The 20,680-nt window shown below is 37.6% G+C and overlaps 1 protein-coding gene across 1 annotated transcript in view; it reads right to left on the bottom strand.

Annotated features, from left to right (window-relative positions):
- Positions 1 to 2,706: 2,706 nt before the first annotated feature.
- The window catches only part of ANKK1 (ankyrin repeat and kinase domain containing 1), a 65,165-nt gene continuing 47,191 nt past the window's right edge, over positions 2,707 to 20,680 (bottom strand). Inside the window, exons 2-8 of the mRNA XM_018569102.1 lie at positions 19,139 to 19,433; positions 13,618 to 13,769; positions 13,099 to 13,148; positions 11,697 to 11,852; positions 8,139 to 8,272; positions 5,825 to 5,864; positions 2,707 to 4,021 (exon numbers count right to left, since the gene is read on the bottom strand). Coding sequence (XP_018424604.1) covers positions 2,715 to 4,021; positions 5,825 to 5,864; positions 8,139 to 8,272; positions 11,697 to 11,852; positions 13,099 to 13,148; positions 13,618 to 13,769; positions 19,139 to 19,433 — 2,134 coding nt within the window. The 3' untranslated portion in view covers positions 2,707 to 2,714. The remainder of the gene's footprint in view (positions 4,022 to 5,824; positions 5,865 to 8,138; positions 8,273 to 11,696; positions 11,853 to 13,098; positions 13,149 to 13,617; positions 13,770 to 19,138; positions 19,434 to 20,680) is intronic.

The raw sequence follows: 20,680 nt of genomic DNA on the forward strand, positions 1-20,680 counted from the left end.
ACGCACGCACACACGCACACACACACACACACACACACACACACACACACACATGCGTTGTGGTTAGCACTTCTGCCTTGCAGCACTCAGGGTAACTGGTTTGAACCCTGGCAAGGTCACTATCTGCAAGGAGTTTGCATGTTCTAATTGTGCTTGTGTGGGGTTCCTCCAGTTTCCTCCCACACTCCAAAGACATGCTGGAAGGTTTAATGGCTGCTCTCAAAATTGCCCCTGTATGTACACATGTGTGATAGGGACCTTAGATTGTAAGCTTCTTGAGGGCAGGGGCTGATGTTAATGTGCTCTATTTAAAGTGCAGTGTATATTGTTGGCGCTATAGAAATACCTGTAATAAGTATATATATTTTTTTTTTAAATAAATATATTGTATGGGTTTGGGACAGGAGTATGTAGGATACATTTCTAGGGAACTATAATATAGTAGGTTAATTTTTTGGGAAAAGTGGGTCTGGACTATTTTGGTATAATAACCTACCACCACTTCCAGAGAGCAACAGGCAGACACCCTGCTGCACCTGGTATCAGCTTCTTGCAGTGCCTGTGCAGCAGAGTTTAGACTGTTTGCAAGAAAAGCAGCACAAGCAGACAATCAGTTATGCTGCAGTGGAAGGTACGTGCTGATAAGTGAAGAGAACACAGTGACAGAGAAATTAGCTTTTTTCTTTTGACCTATTCTGTTCCTCTAATTTTAGCATTTTAGCTACACACTCTTGTACCATTGTCTTCTAAACAGTGATTGAAATTTTGAAGGAATATTCATATTTTTGAACTATGACAAGAATAGAAAGAATGGATATGCGTTTTATTACAGCAATATAGAAAAACACATATAGAACCAATACATTATGTACACAACATATTTACACATAATTAAAATGTAACCTGCATGCATGCATTTACATGGTAAGCTGTATGTGTGTACATACACAAGCACATACTGTAATAGCTATATTTGCTGATATATCACCTGACCAACAATTAGTTTTTCTAAATTCAAGTAATAGTAACAGTTTGAGTATAGCATTATAGTTTAAGTCCAATTGAAGTAATAGAAATAGATATGCAGTCAGATAGACATTTTAGACATTCCATTTCCATGTCTTAGCACTACTATTTTATTGCAACAGCTTTGCAAGGAGGCCAAATATTAATTTGAAAATTAGACCTAGTGCGCTCTGTAACTTAACATAACTGATCAGACACTCTCCTCCTTTTCCCCAATATAGTATGAGGAAATGAGGAACATTGTGCTGAGGGATGTGGCTGGTTTTCAGCTCCGTCAGTACAGAACACTGCAATTGGAGGACAGGAATAGTATTTTCACTAAAAGAAAAAAGGAATTTTAAAGTACTTCCAAAAAAAATAATTAGTAGAGCATTATAGCATGCAGGAGTACAAGAAAATATAAAGGTATTCAACTTTAAATGGGCTGTAACAAGGGCAATATATAGAGTTCATGCTGCACTAAGCATATATAAATGATACAACCATTTTATATAGGTTTGTTCCATTATTCTCACAGGCTGTAGGATTATTATTGAGATACTGCAGACAACATGCCACATGCTTTACTAGAACATCTTCAATTGGACTGTAAAATCTATTATTTAGGAGTCTATACGGCAGAAATATGATGTGCTAGTTCTCTCTAAACTACATTGTGCCTTGTGACACCTTACTGGCGTTGACACAATTTTTCACAAGTCAACCAATTCTGCAGAAAAGCCTCAAGAGGTGATCATACAAGGGGAAAGAAAAACAAATATACAACACAGACGCAAATTGCAATTGTGTCTCAGGGATGCCTTTTATTACTAATGTTCTAAGCAATGGCTCACAAATCCTTATGAAAAATACAACACTGACACTAACCAGCTCCATCCAGCTACTCATCTTACTGCTCATGCACCATGTGACTGGCAGAGTTATTGTTTGAATTTACTGGAATATATTTTGAAATGTTGAGGAGCACAGTGGAGTGATGAGCAAGGGCATCTTGGATGGTAATGTCACAATGGCATATCTTCCCAGAAGGAATATGATCTTAATATTGCATGTAGAATAAGGTTTCCCAAATACTTACTCACATTAGGTTTTGCTATATTAACAAATAATAATAACATGCCAAAGTTATGTTCTTTACAATGAACACGCTGATAGCATATTGATAGTCTATATAATTTGGCACGAGTGTAAATTCACATACATGCTTAAAAGAGAACTACGGGGGAACCTTTTTATCCATAGTTCTCTTCAGGGTCACGGAAGCACATATACTAACCTCCTCCCATGACCCAAAGCTCAGTATATAGCGGACTATAGCCCGTTATTTACTGAGAGTGCTGCAACCGGGATGGATCCCGATAATACTGTTGAGATTTACCCAGCTGCTTGATTGACAGCGGGCTTTGCCTATTTAGAGGCAGAGCCAGCTGTGCCCGCCCGCTCCCCTGTCTGTTCCTGCAGTCAGATCAGAGATCAGAGTGGGGAGGGAGTGACAGTCACCGCTCTCTGCTGTGAGATGATCAGGAAGTGAGCGAGCAACGCTATGTGTTCGCTCACTTCCCAATTTATAGAGTCGATGTGTGACAGTTTCAATGTCATACGTTGGATCTAACTATGAGGATGAGTGTAAATCACTCACCTCATAGTTCTCCTTCAAGTTTCAAGTTGAAATAAGAATTTTAGAAATTCTAATTCTGCAGATTTAGCTCTTGGAAATACAGGTAAGGTCCCAGTTCATCACTTACTTCCTCTGAGCTGCCAGAAGAGGTATCTGACCCTCCCTCCAGCAGAGTAGCAATGTTGTGCTTATGATTTCTTACTGCCAAATGCAAAGGTGTGCAACCGGTACTGTCTTCTATATTCTGCTTGGCATTAGCACGGAGAAGTGTCTTTACAATGGCTGCATTAGCATTTAGCACTGCCACATGTAAAGGAGTCCAACCAAACTTATTTTGGGCATCCACATTAGCTTTCTTCTCAATAAGCTTGATAACATTGCCAAATGAACTTCGTTGCACTGCAAGGTGCAGTGGTGTCCAGCCAGACATTTCTGCAACATTTGGGTCAGCCCCAAAATCCAGGACAAGAGAAATTATGGAGTCTTCACTGTAGCGTACAGCTAGGTGAAGTGGTGTCCATTTCATATCTCCTTCAGCATCTAAGGCAGCATTATTCTCCTTAAGCAAATGTATTATTTCAGTGTGTCCTTTAAAAATTGCAAGATGCAGTGGTGTCCATCCCTGATTGTTTTTTATGTTGACCTGAGCACCATGTTTTATGAGGAGTTTACAGATCATGCTATTGCCTTTTACTGCTGCCATATGCAAAGGACTGTAATGGCTTTGATCAACACAGTTAACATGTGCTCCTTTTTGTATCAAATGCTGTACAACCCGGACATAACCTCTATCAGCAGCAATGTGAAGGGAAGTCCTTAGATTCTTCTGCTTGGCATCTTGGTCAGCTCCTTGGCTTATCAGGAGTTTAACAATTTTGTAGTGACCAAAATAAGACGCTATATGAAGAGCTGTCTTCCCATCCATTTCCTGGGAATTTGGGTTTGATTGACGGGTAAAAAGGACCCGAGCAACATTCTCAAAGCCATTTTGAGAAGCCAGGTGAAGAGCTGTCCAATCATCTCGTTCCTTTGCATCTGCATGAGCCCCATGGTCCAAGAGCATACGTGCTATCCGATCATCTCCACCCTGGGCTGCAAAATGCAGAGGTGACCATCTGTCTTCATCAGTTATGTTCACATCTGCCCCATTTTCTATTAAGATAGTACATATGTCCGGGAGCTTTCTCTGCACTGCAAGGATGAGCGGTGTATATCCACTCACAGTACGGCTATTAACGTTAGCATTTAGGCTGAGGAAATGGGTTACTTTTTCAAGGTTTCCTTGAGCTACTGCAAAGTGAAGAAGTGTGAAGTTGTTTTCATTTACCCAGGAAATGTTTTCACTGTTATTTTGTAAAATTTCATTAATGAAGATCTCTGTTAGGAAAAAAAAAGAGTTTTAGTAAAGATTATATTTTTCCCTGTGTACCTATTTTCATTTAAAGATAAATTTTGATGAGCAAGAAGAATATTTAACTGTGTAAACACTGAACGGAAAATAATGTGTATTTTTAGTCATCTCATATATTTTGAGTTACTATTTCAGTGTTTACCTTGAAGTAATTATCATGTGCATTCCCAGACATGGGGAGCATATGACCTTCTTCTCCTCTCTAAAATGCAGCATTTGGTGCCTGAACAGCCAAATATCCAACCCTAGGAGCTGTCATGTGCAGGCAGGGGGAAGGTCCTTAGCGCCAACATTGGGCTTACACAGGACTTTCCACACATGGTTCTGGCAGGTGAACAGACCAGCAGAGTAGTGCAGGGTAGGTAAGAATCAATAGCAGAAGAACTGGGCTATCTAAAGGAAATCTTTGCATGGACATTACTGAGCAAATTTGCATGTCCACTTCAAGGTTTTTACATTACCACAATCTATCTTCACTCACATATAAAGCACAAAGTAGACTTGGATAATGGGAAAACCCTCTGCACTGAATTGTAGCATCAGAGATTGTTGCAGACTACTACTGCACAGAAGTCAATATTGAAAAACAGATCTATGCTTTTGTCAGTCTTATAACCACAATGGGGAGAGCTAGGCTGCTCTCCTGATTTGGATTAAAAACACCTCTCCCTATCTCCTTAACATGAGAGATGGTGTTTTGTAGTCAACAGAAAAAAAGCTAAGAAAGCTGATAGCGTTGTTTGAAATATCAGTCCAGTGCACAGGAAGTTACAAGGACACTACAATTCTTGCAATAGCAACAGATATTTTTCTATACTATATTTAAAATGTACTTAGCCTGAAAATAGGAAAACAAACACAGCCACCACATCTAAGCACTGGCAAGCTGCTATATATTTTATTTTTGTCCTTGGGTTTAGATATCCTTTAGGACACTCCTCCCTAAATGATCTCCCAATCATATGCTTTGTTTAATATTTCCTGTGTAGTGCTGGGAAAGGTCAACTGTACCACTAAAATGGAACCAAAATTCAAATAAAATGCTAGCAGGTTTAATTTCTTGGTAGAAGAGACTTTGTATCTTCTGCAAAAAAAGAAAAAAAATACTTTTCCTTTTTACGAGTACAATTTTTTTAACTACCTGTGACTTCTGTAAAAACTAAAGAGTGAATCCTACGGTCGAAATAATGGACATGCCTGGTGTTTCCCATAATGTGCAAGAATGCTATGAATACTTACACATAATGCCAATTTCTCCAACCTAACTCCCAGCATTATGTTCTGCTTTCACTTACTACTTACTTCTCCCTTATCGAAATTCCAAATTCATTTATGGCTCTCACATGCAGATGATGCAAGTTACTACTGCACTGATACAACATTGGACTGTGAGGTGTTTATCTGCTCTCTGTTAATGAATTAGATGTACAATGCAATAGAGAAAAATGGTTGTCCCAGGCATTTGTGTTGAACTAGAGACTGGGAGCAATATACTGTATACTCTGTTCTTTTTTAGCCAGAGAGTAAATAAGCATTCTCTGGCCCTATGCAAGCCAAGATGACTGTTATAAAGGAGGCCTTTACTACAAATAATAGTTGTATTGGTGGACACATGCAGCTTGCTTTCAGATGCCTTCTATCTACTTTTAAGCTTAGTTTGAGATATGTCTGAGAAAATTCTGAGTTTATTGATGGGTGTATACTGCCTAAATTTCACTTCCTTCTGAACTGCATTTATTAGTATAGAATGAAGTTTAGCACAAACTTACCACTGCTTATGGAACTGGAAGATGATGGCTGGTGATATCCCTGTAATAATGAAAAAGAAAACAACATGTTATGTGTATGAAATATTATTCCTAAATGGTTGCATATCGCTGACAAATATTTCAGTATACTAACTTATCTCTACATCTGGTTGCAGTGGGTTTCAGTACTTTACACTAGAGGTGCGGCGAAATGAAAATGTCAAAACCGAAATTTAAAAAAATGTCAGGTTGAAACCGAAATCAAAACCGAAAATGTTTTTTATTTTAACTTTTTCAATTTTTTACAATAATTTATTATTTTTTTTATATTTATTTAATTATTCATTTTTTTTATTAAATATTTTTATTTTTTAGTTAACTTTTAGGGGCTTTGGGGAAATATTAGGGGTCTAAACAGACCCCTGATATTTCTCTTTTAAAATAGAAAAAGAGATTGAGAACACAGAGCTTTTAATCTCTTTTTCTGCAGCCCTGTTATAAATAAACAGGAATCCTCTATACTGAGTTTTCCTGTACAGTCATAACATGAGAACATAGCGTGTTCACTATAACCACAATCATAAATGAACAGGAGGTGAAGTAGATCACGTCCCATTCATTCATAATTGAGGATATAGTGAACATACTATGTCCTCATTGAAATTATAGCTCTGTCTCCAGAATCACTTCTATTGTAAAGCCAACCATCGGTTTTACACAGCTAAACAGAGTTCTGGTGGCTTTAGCCGCTGAGAATTTGTTAAGAGTGATCTGCTTACAGTGACGTATGCCTTAACTTGCTGGCAGCAAAAGGGTTAAAGAGGGTCTTGAAGGATGTTTCAATGAGTGGATTCACTACTGTGAAAATTAGTTATAGTGGATTTATTTAACTTATATACTGTATGTAGCTCTTTCAAGTCTATATATAAGCTAAAAAGAAACTGCATTTATTTTATATGAATATTCCCTTTTTATGAGCCAAAATCACTAAGATGCATTTTGTCATTTTACCTTACGACAATTCTCAAATGTTTAATTTACATATGTGAATATCACATACTATGGAAATTCTATGTTTTTGCATAACATTTTCAAAGCCTCTATTTCTCATGTATTAATATTTTATTTCCACCTCAAATGGCATTCTCTGCTTTTCTTAATAGACACTGGATAATCCTACACAGTTAACGCCAGGGAAAAGATATTCATAATCTAAGAAGCCGTGCAATACTTGCTATGTGCATTGACTTTGATATACAATTTTATGTCAAAGAATAATACAATTACTTATGTTTGGGTAAAATATAATATTTGCATTGAAAAAATTAGGCAATAATTTTTGTGGTTTAGCCAGTGCAATATTTCTGTAGATAATACAATTAGATAAGAAAATTACACAGAGATGACCTCACAACACAAGTAAGGCTTTGATAACTGACCCCATGGGGTTGATTTACTAACCTTATAAACACGGCACGAACAAGTATACACCTCTGTAGTGTGTTCCCTCCCAGCATGATCTATTGGTGGAATAGACACCTTTGTAGTGTGTACACTCCCAGCAGGTGTGTTGTGCAAAGCCCTGCATGAATTGCAAGGTGATGTTGTGTAAATTAGCTCTACATTGTGTTGCTTGCGTTGATGAATGCAGGAATATAAATGCATGAGCTAACCATTTTTGTGAAGCAGCATTATATATGCATCATGTGCATGATTTTTCCATATATGGCATTAGTGGAAATATGCTTTTAGAGACTTTTTGGTTGATAAATACGTTTTGCTGTGTAAAAATCACACGCACCTAGTGCGTGTGTGTGTTTAGGTTAGTAAATCACCCCCCATGTCTCTTTCAAGTTAGAACTCATTATGCAGTACTTCAAGCCAGCCTCTTGTTAAAAAAAAAGGGAACAAAAATGGAAGTGTTGCCCATGCCTACCCATTAGGTAAAGTATTATGGACTACGGACCCAGTATTATGAACAACAAATCTGCATTTGTTACTATTTTTTTTTTAGATTACCTAATGCACTTTCACTTTTGATTCTGTGCAATCCTTATGGTGGGAGTGTGAGCATCAATACTATACTGGAGCTTGGTGTTGCTTCAGTGTAGTAACCCATAGCAACTGATTGGAATACATGCTTCAGTGATCTGTGTTCAATAAAACTATACATGATTTTTTTGCTATAGGTTACTAAAATATGCATCTCAGCTTTGTTCCTTGCACTATCTTACTGAATTATCCTAAACACCGACTGCTTATTGCCCTTAAAAAATTTAAATAAAAGGAAATAAATTAAAATAACAAGGTTAACATTCTCCATCCTTTAACTTACATCAGTGCTTATATTGTCGACTATTACAGCAGAAGACTTGACAATATCTTTTTCAGCTTTGGACCACGCACCAACATGCTCTGGTAATGGGCTTTGTACCAAACAGAGTAACATGTGGGATTCAACAATAATATCTAAATAAGGAAATCAGAGAGAGTTAACTAGCACAAAATATTTTGAAATATAGAAGGTAAAATGCCAATAATAAATACCATATGTTGTACATGACACAGATCATGGTCATACCAAAAGTGAATAATACATTGTGACTGTAATTAGACTGTAAGCTCCTTGAGGGCAGGGACTGATGTGAATGTGAAGTATGTAAAGTACAATTATTGATAAATGATTGACGCTATATAAATACCAATAATAAACAAAATAATGATATCAGAGCTCCATGACTAAAAGTAATATTTCCCACTGCCTCCAACCCAAATAGTCCAGGCGAACATAATGGAAAGAGGTTAACACAAGTGTAATCTACAGAGTTAAAACTGATCTTCAGGCAGATATAAAAGACACAAAATGAAAGCAGCTCTGTAATCATTAATAAAAAATTAAATATTTGAACGAAGAAAAATGCATAGGTCTTCAAAATGAAATCTTAAAAGAAAACTATGGGCTAGCCTTTTTTCCCATAGTTCTCTTCAGGGTCACGGGAGGACATATACTAACATCCCCCCATGATCCAAAACTCAGTATATAGCAGACTATCAAGAGCGCCGCAGCCGGGACAGATCCTGGCAATACTGTCAAGATCTGCCCCGCTGGCTGATTGACAGCAAGCTCTGCCTATCTAGAGACAGAGCAAGCTGTGCCCACCCCCTCCCCCGTCTGTTCCTCCAGTCAGCACTGGAGGATCAGAGTGGGAAGGGGGGAATCTCTGTTGGAAGCGGTGACTGACAGTCACTGCTCTCTGCAGGAAGATGATCGGGAAGTGAGCAAGTGACGGTATGTGTTCACTCACTTCCCGGTCTATAGAGCTGACGTGTGACCGTTTCAATGTCACACATCAGGTCTAACTATGGGGATGAGTGTGATTCACTCACCCCATAGTTCTCCTTTAAAGAAGGTGTACGTTGAGATATACTGTGTGTGTGTGTGTGTGTGTGTATGTATATATATATGTATACTGGGAACTATATTACTCATTTTTACATATAAGTTTGCAGTAAAAAGGATCATCACTCTGCAGCTATCATATGCTGTGTCTGTTCCTTATTCTCCTGGATTGTGGATGGATTCTTATGTGCACACACTACCAGTGGAGGATTCACCATGGCACTAGTGGCATGTACTGACATATATCCAAACATCTATTGTGAAATGTTTCTTACAGTCAGATAAAACAGAAAACACTTCCCTCTGCATACTATTACAGAAATATGATAAAGGTATCTTCTTCTTGAGCCTCCACTCACATTTATATTAGGTAATAATGTCATATAGGATACTCCATATGAAGATAAGACATATTGTGTACTTTAATTGAGTTCTACTGAAAATGTCCAGAATCATACTAGAGCAATAGTAGAGAAATGATCCAGTATTGCAATCTTCTTATTGGCAAGGGTTATTTGATCCATAGTGAGTCACACTCCATATAAGAGCTCCTGTCAAACTAGGGTATATTTCTCTTAACAATTGCACTGGTACTAATATAATAGGATTATTATCACAATCCTATCACATCTACTATCTCCTCAGCAGTAGACCAGATACTTCAGGCTATTACAGAGCATTCCCTGAAACTAGGGGGTCTATCCACAAAGCTGCTAAAGGATCCAGCTGTAGCTTCGGCTCATCCTTTGGATAGCTTTGGATGTGGGAGCCCTTCAATTCAGTCGAACTGAAGAGCCGCTGTACCGGCTATTCACTATAGCCCGTACAGCTTCAGAAGGTGGCCGTGCAGCTCAGTCGAGCCGGAGGCATATGCTTCGGCTCAACTGAGCCAAAGTGACACCTGAAGCGGGGCGAACGGCTGGCTGAAGGCCAGCCATATGTCTTGCAAATGACAGCTGGGCGGAGCCAGCCGTGATCTCACGGCTGGTTCACCCCAGTTGTAATGACAGATCGGTGTCCCCAAATGACATGGGGACACTCGTCTGTCATTAAGCAATAACAACTGGGCGGATCCGGCCGTGACGTCACAGTTGTTATTCATTGGCTGGAACCTGCTAGAAGACTCTAGCAGGTGCCGGCCAATAGGAAACAGTTGGATGGAGCTAGCTGTCACTGCTAGCTCCGTCCAATTATTTATTTATTTTTAGATTTTTTTAAATGTATTATTTATTTACATTTTTAATCATGTTTTTCAACTTAAAAAAAAAATATTTTTTCACTATTTGCTATTCTGCTCGGTAAGACAGAGGTACCGAGCAGAATAGCCGAGCCGAAAGCCGCTCGCCGAAGCTTCGGCTCAGCCGATCCAGATGTTGGATCGGCTGAGTCGAAGTCCTTCTGCACTTCGGCTCAGCCGAACATGCAGAGCCATACTGAGCCATATTGAATAGCCAAACGTTGTTTGGCTCACTTCACTACGGCTTGATTATTCACTCGGCTGCCTTTGGCAGCTTTGTGAATAACCCCGTATAATTTATCATTCAGTTTATTATGCAGTTATGCTAACTTGCTAAATTATTAATCCTTTTAAAATATTTTCTGGGAATTTTCTTTCCACACATTAGACGCGATTCAAAGTGACCAGAGAATCTCTTTGAGTATCATTCAACTAAATACAGTAAGTGCAACATGCTACAATATACAGTTTGCAAAGTGGAATCTAGATACAGACCTCACCATTAGATAAACAGGCCTCTAGCATTCCCAATATTAATGCAGAGCGGCAATGCCAGTACAAAGTCCCCATATTTAAGTTATATAGTCCAGTAAATGAACATTGTACAGTATATAGATATGTGCCAAATGCTTCAACATATACATGTAAGGAGGTAACAAAATTACAAGATGTGTACTCCAGCTAAATAAAAATACAGATTAGATCTCATCTGAGTCTGATGGGGCATCTGTACAAGTCCTTATGTTGGTCAGAGTGAGGAAAGTATGGGCGTGTAACAGTCAGGCTCTGGGTGGATCTGACCCATTCAAAGGAAAGGACTTCTTAAAAGACTACATCATTAAATGCATGTTTGAAATCAAAGAAAGTACTTGAATTTGACTTGGAAATAGTCCATTGGTAGAAGGAGAAGCAATAGTGACAGAAAGTTATGTAAAAAGTCTGCTGCTTCTTTTTTCACTGTTCAGTCACAGTCTGCGAGATTGGCAAGAACTGTAACTGTTACTTTCAGGTCTTCTGCCCTGCAAGACAGGAGTGTACTGTTTGGAAGTGCTTTATAGATCTTATGACTGGATTGATAGAACTACAATTGCTTTGGCAGGTAGAACAGCTCCCTTATATGTATTTCATCTGTATTTGTATTTCTTTGCCTGGAGCTCAGCTTTAATCATTTTGCTGCTGTGTTTTACAATATGAAATAGATAAAAGGGACATTTGATCTTTAAAAGCATTTTGTACAATAGGCTCAAAGCACTTACCAGAAAAACTTGGTCTTTTATTTGGGTTTTGACTCCAACACCTCTGCATCAGGTCACTCATCTGCTGACATTCGACAGGGCCATTTTCAGAAATATCCTCTAATGGAGGTCTCTGGCCAGCTGCTACTTTCACGATGACAGTCATCATGCTGTTACCTAAAGAGAGTGAGAGATTCATAAATAGTTTTACTAAATATAAGTCAATAAACTGAGATTGTCACTACAAAGAAAAAAGACTGCCTGCAAAAAAAAGATGCCCAATACTTACCTCTCCAGCAAATGGTAACTTGGATCTTTGCTGTCTTCAAGAGCAATGGCAGGGGAAAAGTATTCTGGACAGAGCTGGACCATCCACAAGGTAACCATTGAAGGGGCCTAGGGTCCAGGTGATGTCAAGGGGGCCCAGCCATAATCTTTATGCTCTTACAGTTAACCTGTGGATAGCACAGTTGATCAAAGATGTGCACCTGCCTGTCACTTCACAATGGAGGAGTGCAGGCAGCTGTTTTTTTTGGAAAAGGCCAAGCCATTGAACACAATGCAAGTATGGTGGCTTCTCATTGCCTATTGCAATCCTCAATCAATATTCATCAGAAGAATGAGGGGATGCAAAGGTGAAACCTTGCCTAGGGCCTCTTTTTTCCTTAACCATCCTCTAGTGACGTAGGGACTGCTGGATGGAACCACAGCACAGCCTGCAGCAGAGGACCAGACATCCAACACTCCAGAATATATGTCAGATGATGAAGATACCTCAGCTGGCACAGCTCAAGAAAACACTGAAGATCCTAGTCAGTAATTAGGTACAGATTTCCAACAGAAATCTAATTTCCTGCTTACATAATTGGCCTACTTCACTTCCCCCTCAAATTAACTTTTGTTACATAACTGTGACTGATCATTTGATTTTAGCAGGTGAACCCTTTTCAGAAATTAGAATGTGACTGCAAGAAGAAGGGAATTAGTGGATGCCAAGTACGATTTTGCAATAATGTTTTCTAAAATCCTTCAAACCTATATAAATATCTGAGGAAACATTTTTTTTTTTTTTTTTAACAAAAGTTGCAACTAATACATTATTGTTCACAAGCCTGTAAACATGTCTAGCACCTTCTGCAAAGACATGAAGTATTAAGGAAATGTAAAGCTTAATTTAAGGCCACAATATCCTTGGTTAAATGCAAACCACTTTCACATGCTACTGTGTACATTACAATATCATACAATAACACATCAATATACTCAGTTTCAGAGAAAATATTCTTGTTCTTTTGCCCCTTTGTTCGCTATTTTATGTCATGTTGTCATTCACACATACATTTATGTGCACTATATTCTCCACTTAGCAAGATGCATTGGAAGAATATGAGTTTGACACAAAAGGCTTAAAAATCATATTTACCTATAAATGGTTTCTTCTGAGTCAAAAGCTCCCAGATAACAATTGAGTAGCTGCAAGACAGAAAAAAGACAATATTGGTGGCATGTTTGACAACTAAAATTGTTTTTTTTTCCTTTGCATCCAAACCTATTTTAATACAGTTCAATAATCCCATTTCAGACAGGAAGCGACAAACTGATTTGAAGATCATTCTAAACAGTTGTAGATGTGAAAGCAATGAACACTGTACATATTCCTTATTTTTAAATGCCAATTCTTATAGCAAGTATAAACCCATGAACAAAAATGTAATTTATTGGAGCTTATCAGTCCTTAGATGAGGTGGCTGCTACAGTTTATTTTTTTAGACTTTTTTCCCTTTCACCGGGCTGTTCTCTGTATGACCTGTTCTTTGGATGTACTGTTCTGTAGATGGACAGTTTTCTGGATGGACTGTTCTCTGGATCGACTCCTTAATTAGGATAGTCTCAGTGACGTATTTTGTCTAGTTCATGAAATGATTTATATTTGTAATCATACCTGTACACATCATATTTAGTCCCCATAACTCGGCTGCTTTGCAGAAACATTTCTGGAGGGATGTAATTTAAGGTTCCTTTGATTGCTGATCTCTCTATGTATTCCTTTCGGGTCGAATTCTCTTTCCATTTAGACAGACCAAAGTCTGAAATCTGAAACAGAAGCAATACATTAAAAGCTGCATCTTATATGTTTAAGTGCATGTTTTCTAAAAAATAAACATCTAAGGCCTTTTCAAAAACCTCAATGTTAATGCACTGGACATGCAAAAGTCATCTTTGCCCACTACTTCATTTTATTATATAATTTCTATAGAAAATAAATTTTGAGTTTGAATGCAACTATATGAAAAAAAAGGCTTGTACTGACATATTATGGCCGCTACCATTGCTGCTCATTCCCCTTTCCGTCCTCTCTTCCCAACACACATACCTTTCTAAAGGGACACTAGCATTTACAGAAGGGCAAGGTAACTGATAACAGCCTTCATTTTCTCTCAGTACAGGTTTCCTTGAAATTACCCCTGTGTTATGGAAATATGGAAAATTACAGGAGAGGGTAGATACAAGACCAGTCAACCTGATCATGGAGAGAGGGCTGGCCTTTATTACAGGAAGCTTGTGCACAGAGGCAAAATTTTACACTGGATTACTGCACAAATCTGGACGAAATGCAGAAAGCACACCAAGATTTTAGTAAGAATAAACTGGCCTCTAACATTTGGACAATATTAACTTAACATGCAGTTCAGTTTTAAATAGCTTTCTTGGAAGCCCATGTTATCACATAGGGGAGTTTAATTAGCCACCGTATGTGATAGCAATAAAGTTGCTATCACATATGTGATAGAAAAAAAGGAAAAAAAATGTAAGTCCCCCCCCCAAAAAAAATTTAAAGTTACACATAAAAAAGAACTTAAAACAACCCATACATACAACCCAACCCATACATACACGCATGCAAACATGCGTCGGGGGCGCATACGTGCAAAAAAGACGATTGCGCCCATTACGCCGCACATGTTACATATCGCCGCGAACGTCAGAGTGAGAGCAATAAGTCTAGGGCCATCAATCACTGATAACACTAAACTGATGAGCGGTAAAAGCTTTTAAAGTGTCGCCTATGGCCAATTTTGGGTATGGTAGTTTTCTGCGATTTTGCGGGTGCACCAATTTTAAAGCTTGACATGTTTGGTGTCTATTTACCCGACGTGACCCGATCTTTTCTATTGTACCAAAAAACTGGGTAATATTAAATGTTTCCTAACATAATGTAAAAAAATAACTTTTTTTCAAAATTTTCTGTAATTTTTCCTAATTATAGTAAAAAATAAAAACCCCAGGTGGTGTTTAAATACCACCAAAAGAAAGCTCTATCTGTCCCCAAAAAATGATATAAAATTCATTTCAGTACAGCGTTGCATGACGGAATAAACGTCAGTCAAAGTACCGCAGCGCTGAATACTGAAAAATGGCCTGGCCAGGAAGGGGGTCTAAACACCTGGTCTTGAAGTGGTTAAAACCATTTGGTATTAAATAGACATGTTTAGATGTTCATTCTGTTACATCCCTCATTAGTTTTAGTTCCTTCCTTAGGGTATACTACAAAATTTACTACTGAGCTACCATAATTGAGTTTCCTATATTTTCCGCTTTTCTTTTAGCATTTTTACTGTAATCTCTCTTTTTATTAAAAAAGTAAAAACAGCGTTGACTTTAATCACATCATTAAATGTATAGTGGTTGAAATATAGTAAGGAATAGATTAGGATGAAATGTTCAACAAAAACATATGTATAGCCTGCCATAAATGATTATCAAAAATATAAATGGTGAAATCACAAATATAGTATTCATATAATTAGTATCTGCTAATATTTTATAAATCTGGAACTATTTATTTCATATTAGTATATCTCATGGTCAAATGATCGGTGTATTGGAGCAATTACAGCACAACAGATGCCCCGAACATTGATGTCTCAAAAAAGCTTTTAAACTGTGGTGTTATGGTTCGATGGGTATTGTGATCGTTTTTAATTCCACCAAATAATAACAGCATATGGGTCCGATTCATCAAGCTGTAATAACACTTTGTATTTTAAAATAATTTGCAGAATCACTTGTCCTGAGAAACTCTGTGAACTTTTGTTCTGTGAAAATGGAGGCAAAAAAAACCTGTAATAAAACTGTGAATTTTTAAACAGTTTGCAGAGCCACTTGCAGAGCCATTAAAGTCCATGTAAAGACACTTCCTGTTATGATATGGCAACGTTATAACCATATCTCCCAACTGCTTCTCCTGTGTTGTCATGCTGTCACATGCTGTTCCAGTGGAGACTAACAGGGTTATTCAGAAAAGGGTGAAGAGTTTGGAGAAAGCAGGACAAGTGAACAATCTAGGACAATATAGCTGAACTAGAAAGCGAGCTAAATTGGAGAATTTCTCCAAATCAGCTATTTTGTCCTAGATTGTTCCCTTCTCCTGCCTTCTCCAAACTCTTCACACTTTTGTGAATAACCCTGTAAAAGTGGCTTTGCCAAAATTCATTGTGCAGACATGTTTCTGCAGTTGTGACCATCAGGAAGCCTGTCCTGAGCAAAGATACTCAGCAGCTGGAGTGTGTACATGTAGACAAGAAGAGGCTGCAAAAAGGAGATCAGCAGAGCTGAGATGCAAAAAAAATTAAAACATTAAAAACAAATGGCAACTGTTTGTGATACACTTTGCTTTTGAAAACTAAATGTCATCCAGCAGAGGTTTACATCTACATCCAACAGTATAGCCAGAGAAAAAGAGAAGATGCATGAAGGAACTATATCATTGAGAAAAGTCAGATATATCTATAAACATGCATATTTAAAAAAGAAAGTGCTAAGTGCAGAATCCAATACAGTAATCTATTAGTATAACATTTCAGCAATCTCTACACAAAAAAGATTAATTAATTGTTTGGGTTACTATATGTTATATGTCAACTTTATGCACTGGAGCCTATAATAAAAAAGCAGAAATAAAAAATCCTAATTTAATTTTATAATGCAAAAAATGCAAAGCATGGTTCTGCCTTCAGAAATATGTGGAACATAACAGAGAAATCTTTCTAGGTCATCGTCTCCCTTACAGTAAACTATGTGTCTTCACCTAGAACTGGAAATATGAGCAGCTGAAAACCTACATTACTGCTATAGCCTGGAGAACTTGCATGTACATTTAAGCTTTAAAACATGCATAATATGTTATCTGTCAATATTATCCAACTCAATGTCATTCCTATGATATCTGCCTGTAAAATGAGGCACAGTAACAATACAAAGTCCTTGGAAATAAAACTGCATTGGAAGTAGTAATCTATGCATTGTTTCGCCACATGTTTCCTATATATCAACCTGACTTACCAATTAATCAGAGGCAGGTTTTAAGTAACCATAACGAAACCCACAAAGCCACTTAAGCTGTACAACCTCTACATCCCCAAAGGACCGACTGAATATTTTCATTTCTGCTATTGGCCTGTTTATTCGGCAATAACTTTGTCATTGCTTACAATAACACAGTAATACATATATTGTTTTTGTAGGACAAACATGGTTTTCTTTTGCAAACATTTTCTTTTATGCAGTCCAAAGATAAAAAGTATATATTTTTAAATGCACCTTTTTCCAATTCGAAACCTTTTTTGGCTTTAGTCCTCTTTTGGTTTAAAGGAGTACATTTACTAATGTACTCCTGGGACCTAAAGTCAGCATATAGCGGGCTATTGCACAGAGCCACACTGCAGCCGGAGAGAAGAATATTGACAGAATCCACCTCTCTGCCTGATTGACAGCTGGTTCTGCCTCTAGACCCACCCTGTCTGTCCTTTCAATGAGCACTGGAGGAATAGGGGAGGGGGGATCCCTGTGGGGAGCTGACAGTCACCGCTCTGTGCATGGAGGAGACTGTGTGCTGAGCAATCAGCTCCAGATCTATAGAGCTGACATGTGACAGCTGCAGTTTCAGACACCATCTCTAAGTATTGGGAAGAGTATATTTTATTCTATTAATACTGCTCCTTTAAAAACAATTGTGTTATTGTAAATAAAAACTGCACTCCACAGTGCTCAGCAAACTCGCAATAGAATGCTCTCCAATATCAGTTGTACGCAGGCTGCCGTCATCAAGTGACACTGGGAAATTTCCTCATAAGGCATGCAAAACAAATAGACAGCACCTTGTCCTTGTGTATTACCGGTTATTAAAAAATAAACATAGAAATTAACATAAAAAACTACTCACAGAGCTCTGAGGAAGGGTGAATATCCACTGAAACACGTCAGCTAGCGAGGTAGCTTTTTTGGGGTCAGCCTTGTACCTTTCATCCAGTTATTATCATGTGAGTAGTTTTTTATGTCAATTTCTATGTTCATTTTTAGTAAAGGGTAAAACATGAGGGCAAGGCGCTGTCTGTTTTACAGTAGATAAAAAATATACAGTTTATTCTATGATTTGTCCTGTTTAATATTATGGACAAGATTTGGGTTCAGTTTGCAACATCAGCCAGAGGTTCGGGCAGATGAACTGTATATATACTGTATATCTATCTATATCTATCTATAGATATAGATAGATATAGATATAGGATAGATATAGATATATCTATATACACACATTTTTGGTATTTGTATAGCAGCTAGGGTGCATTTACTTATTTATTTATTTGTTCAGTTATTTCATTAGCACAGACTAATATAGTATTTTCATTTAGCTGAGTTTACGATGTAATCTCAGGTGGCACTTCTAGCTGAAATTATTTTAAATAAAATTTTCCCCATCACTGTGTCACATGGTTTTGTTAATAAAAAAAACCATATCACACAGAAAGCCATGTTTGATCCCATTGCTAAGTGGTACGGCTTTATTGATAAACTGCCCTTAAAATCCAAAAAGTCTTTAAAAGTTTCAGAACTTCTAAAAACCGTCTATGTTGTTTGCCTTAAACACATGTTTTTTAAAGTTCAAAGCAGCCTCTTAAACTTTAGTTAGCCAGAAACTCAGTTGAGGTTCCCCGTAACTTTGTGTGTACTCAGTTACAGCAGATGCATATCACCATGGTATGCTGTCTTGAACAGCCGACACTGAGGTGACAAGATGCCATGCTTGCAAATTTGAGTTTTTGCCAGGAGTAACAGGAGTAATGTTTTTTTCACAAAGTGTTCATGCATGAAAATGAGCGCAATATGAATGTTTTTAAGCACTTCATGAAATATGTAATTCTTTGCTCATATATACAATGTGCTGTTTAGTTTGTATAAAGTCAGTGTAATGAACAGGGCAGTGTAGCAGTGTATTGAAGAACAGACGCAAGTTTCAGCTAGATGTCTCCAACATCAACTTCAAAAATGTAACATCTTTATGGTACATTCATATAGTCATTTATAGAATATTGGCTAGTATTTAGAAAATATGTTTACAGTGTATGTATTTTGTATATTTAAAGACTAAAGAAAAACAAAATCCAATTTAGACATCAACCTACCTTAACATGTAAATGTTCATCCAGAAGAATGTTTCCTGGCTTTAGATCCAAATGGAGTAATGGTGGGTTCATTATATGGAGGAAGTTCATCCCTAGTGCTATCTCGTGGATGAAACGAAACTTGAGATGCCAGCTGAGGGTGTGTGTGGGGAGAAGCTTCTCAAGAGATCCATTTTCCATATATTCCATCACAATTCCAAGTGGATCAAGGCAAATTCCATAAATTTGTACAATGTATCTGAACTTTATCTTCTCCATCTTAGATGCTTCTTCCATAAGACTGGTGTAAGTTGTGCTGCAAAATTAAAAAATGTAAAGAAAATTTCACGTGTTAACCTTTCCTGATAAAGGGAATTCAGTCAAGCATAATTTAAGTGCCTGTAATGATCGCTGGTAGCCTGTATTTTACCCTTGGTAAGAAAATATTTCGTGAACTTCCAATTTTTGTGGTCTGTGCCCTTCTTTCTGACATATGTGATCATTGCATTTTGCCTATAAACCTATTTTCTTTCCCCACAGCATCTGGAATATAGAAGTGTCAGAGCTGCTGCATTTGAAGCAACCTAAAAGACATGACTGTGTCATTCTGTGGCACTTGTTTTCTCTTTGCTTCCTTATCCATTTACACAGCTGATGGAGATACTTTTATGCAATATTTATGAAAACTGCTGGTTCCATTTGCCTATAGTGATCAATCATATTTTGTCTTCTACTTATTGGGAAAATGAAACAATGAATGCTATAGGTCAATATAACCAATGTCCAGTTATATAGTCCGCTTTTTGTTACTTTGTCACAAGTATTTTTTTTAAATTTGCTTTGTTAATTACCGTTACCATGTATTCAGTTGTGAAGGAAGGAATTGATTTTTCTGAATAGTAATGCACTGTGACTTTGATATGTACATTATATGGCCAATATTATGTGGCTATCCCTATAAATGTATCAGTTCAGGCTGGTGGAAAGACAGTTTAGACAATTGTGCGCTCCCAACCTTATGACAGCAGTTTGGGGAAGGCCATGTTTTAGCATGATTGTGTCCCTCTGCACAAAGCTGACTCCACAAAAATATGGTTTGGCAGCTTTTGTGTGGAGAAACTTGAGTGGTTTGCACAAAAAGCCCTGACTCCAACCTTAGTGTACACCTTTAGGATAAGTTAGAATGCAATGAGGAGCCAGGTCTTCTCATCCAACATCAGTAAGTGACCTCACAAATATTTTTTTGGCTATAAGGGCACAAATTCCCACAGGCACACTCCATACGTTTCTGGAGACCTTTAAAGCTGCAGGGAGTGGAGGGCTACATTATAAATATTATGTTTTAGTTTTGTTTTTAAATGTCATTTTTATTGAAATGTATAAGAATTATGATTACAGACATGACATTTGTCAATTAAGATATTGCCAAAATATGGCAAAGCAGGTAATAACAGAAACCAATAAACAAGAAACAGGAAACATCACAATCGCTAGGAAAGTATTCGACAAATCCTGGAGTAGAGCAAGCAGAAAAAACCAAAAAACAAAAAAGGGTCCAAAAGA

This window comes from Nanorana parkeri, unplaced genomic scaffold (assembly GCF_000935625.1).
Source record: "Nanorana parkeri isolate BGI_ZX_2015 unplaced genomic scaffold, ASM93562v1 scaffold1288, whole genome shotgun sequence".
Taxonomy (NCBI): Eukaryota; Metazoa; Chordata; class Amphibia; order Anura; family Dicroglossidae; genus Nanorana; species Nanorana parkeri.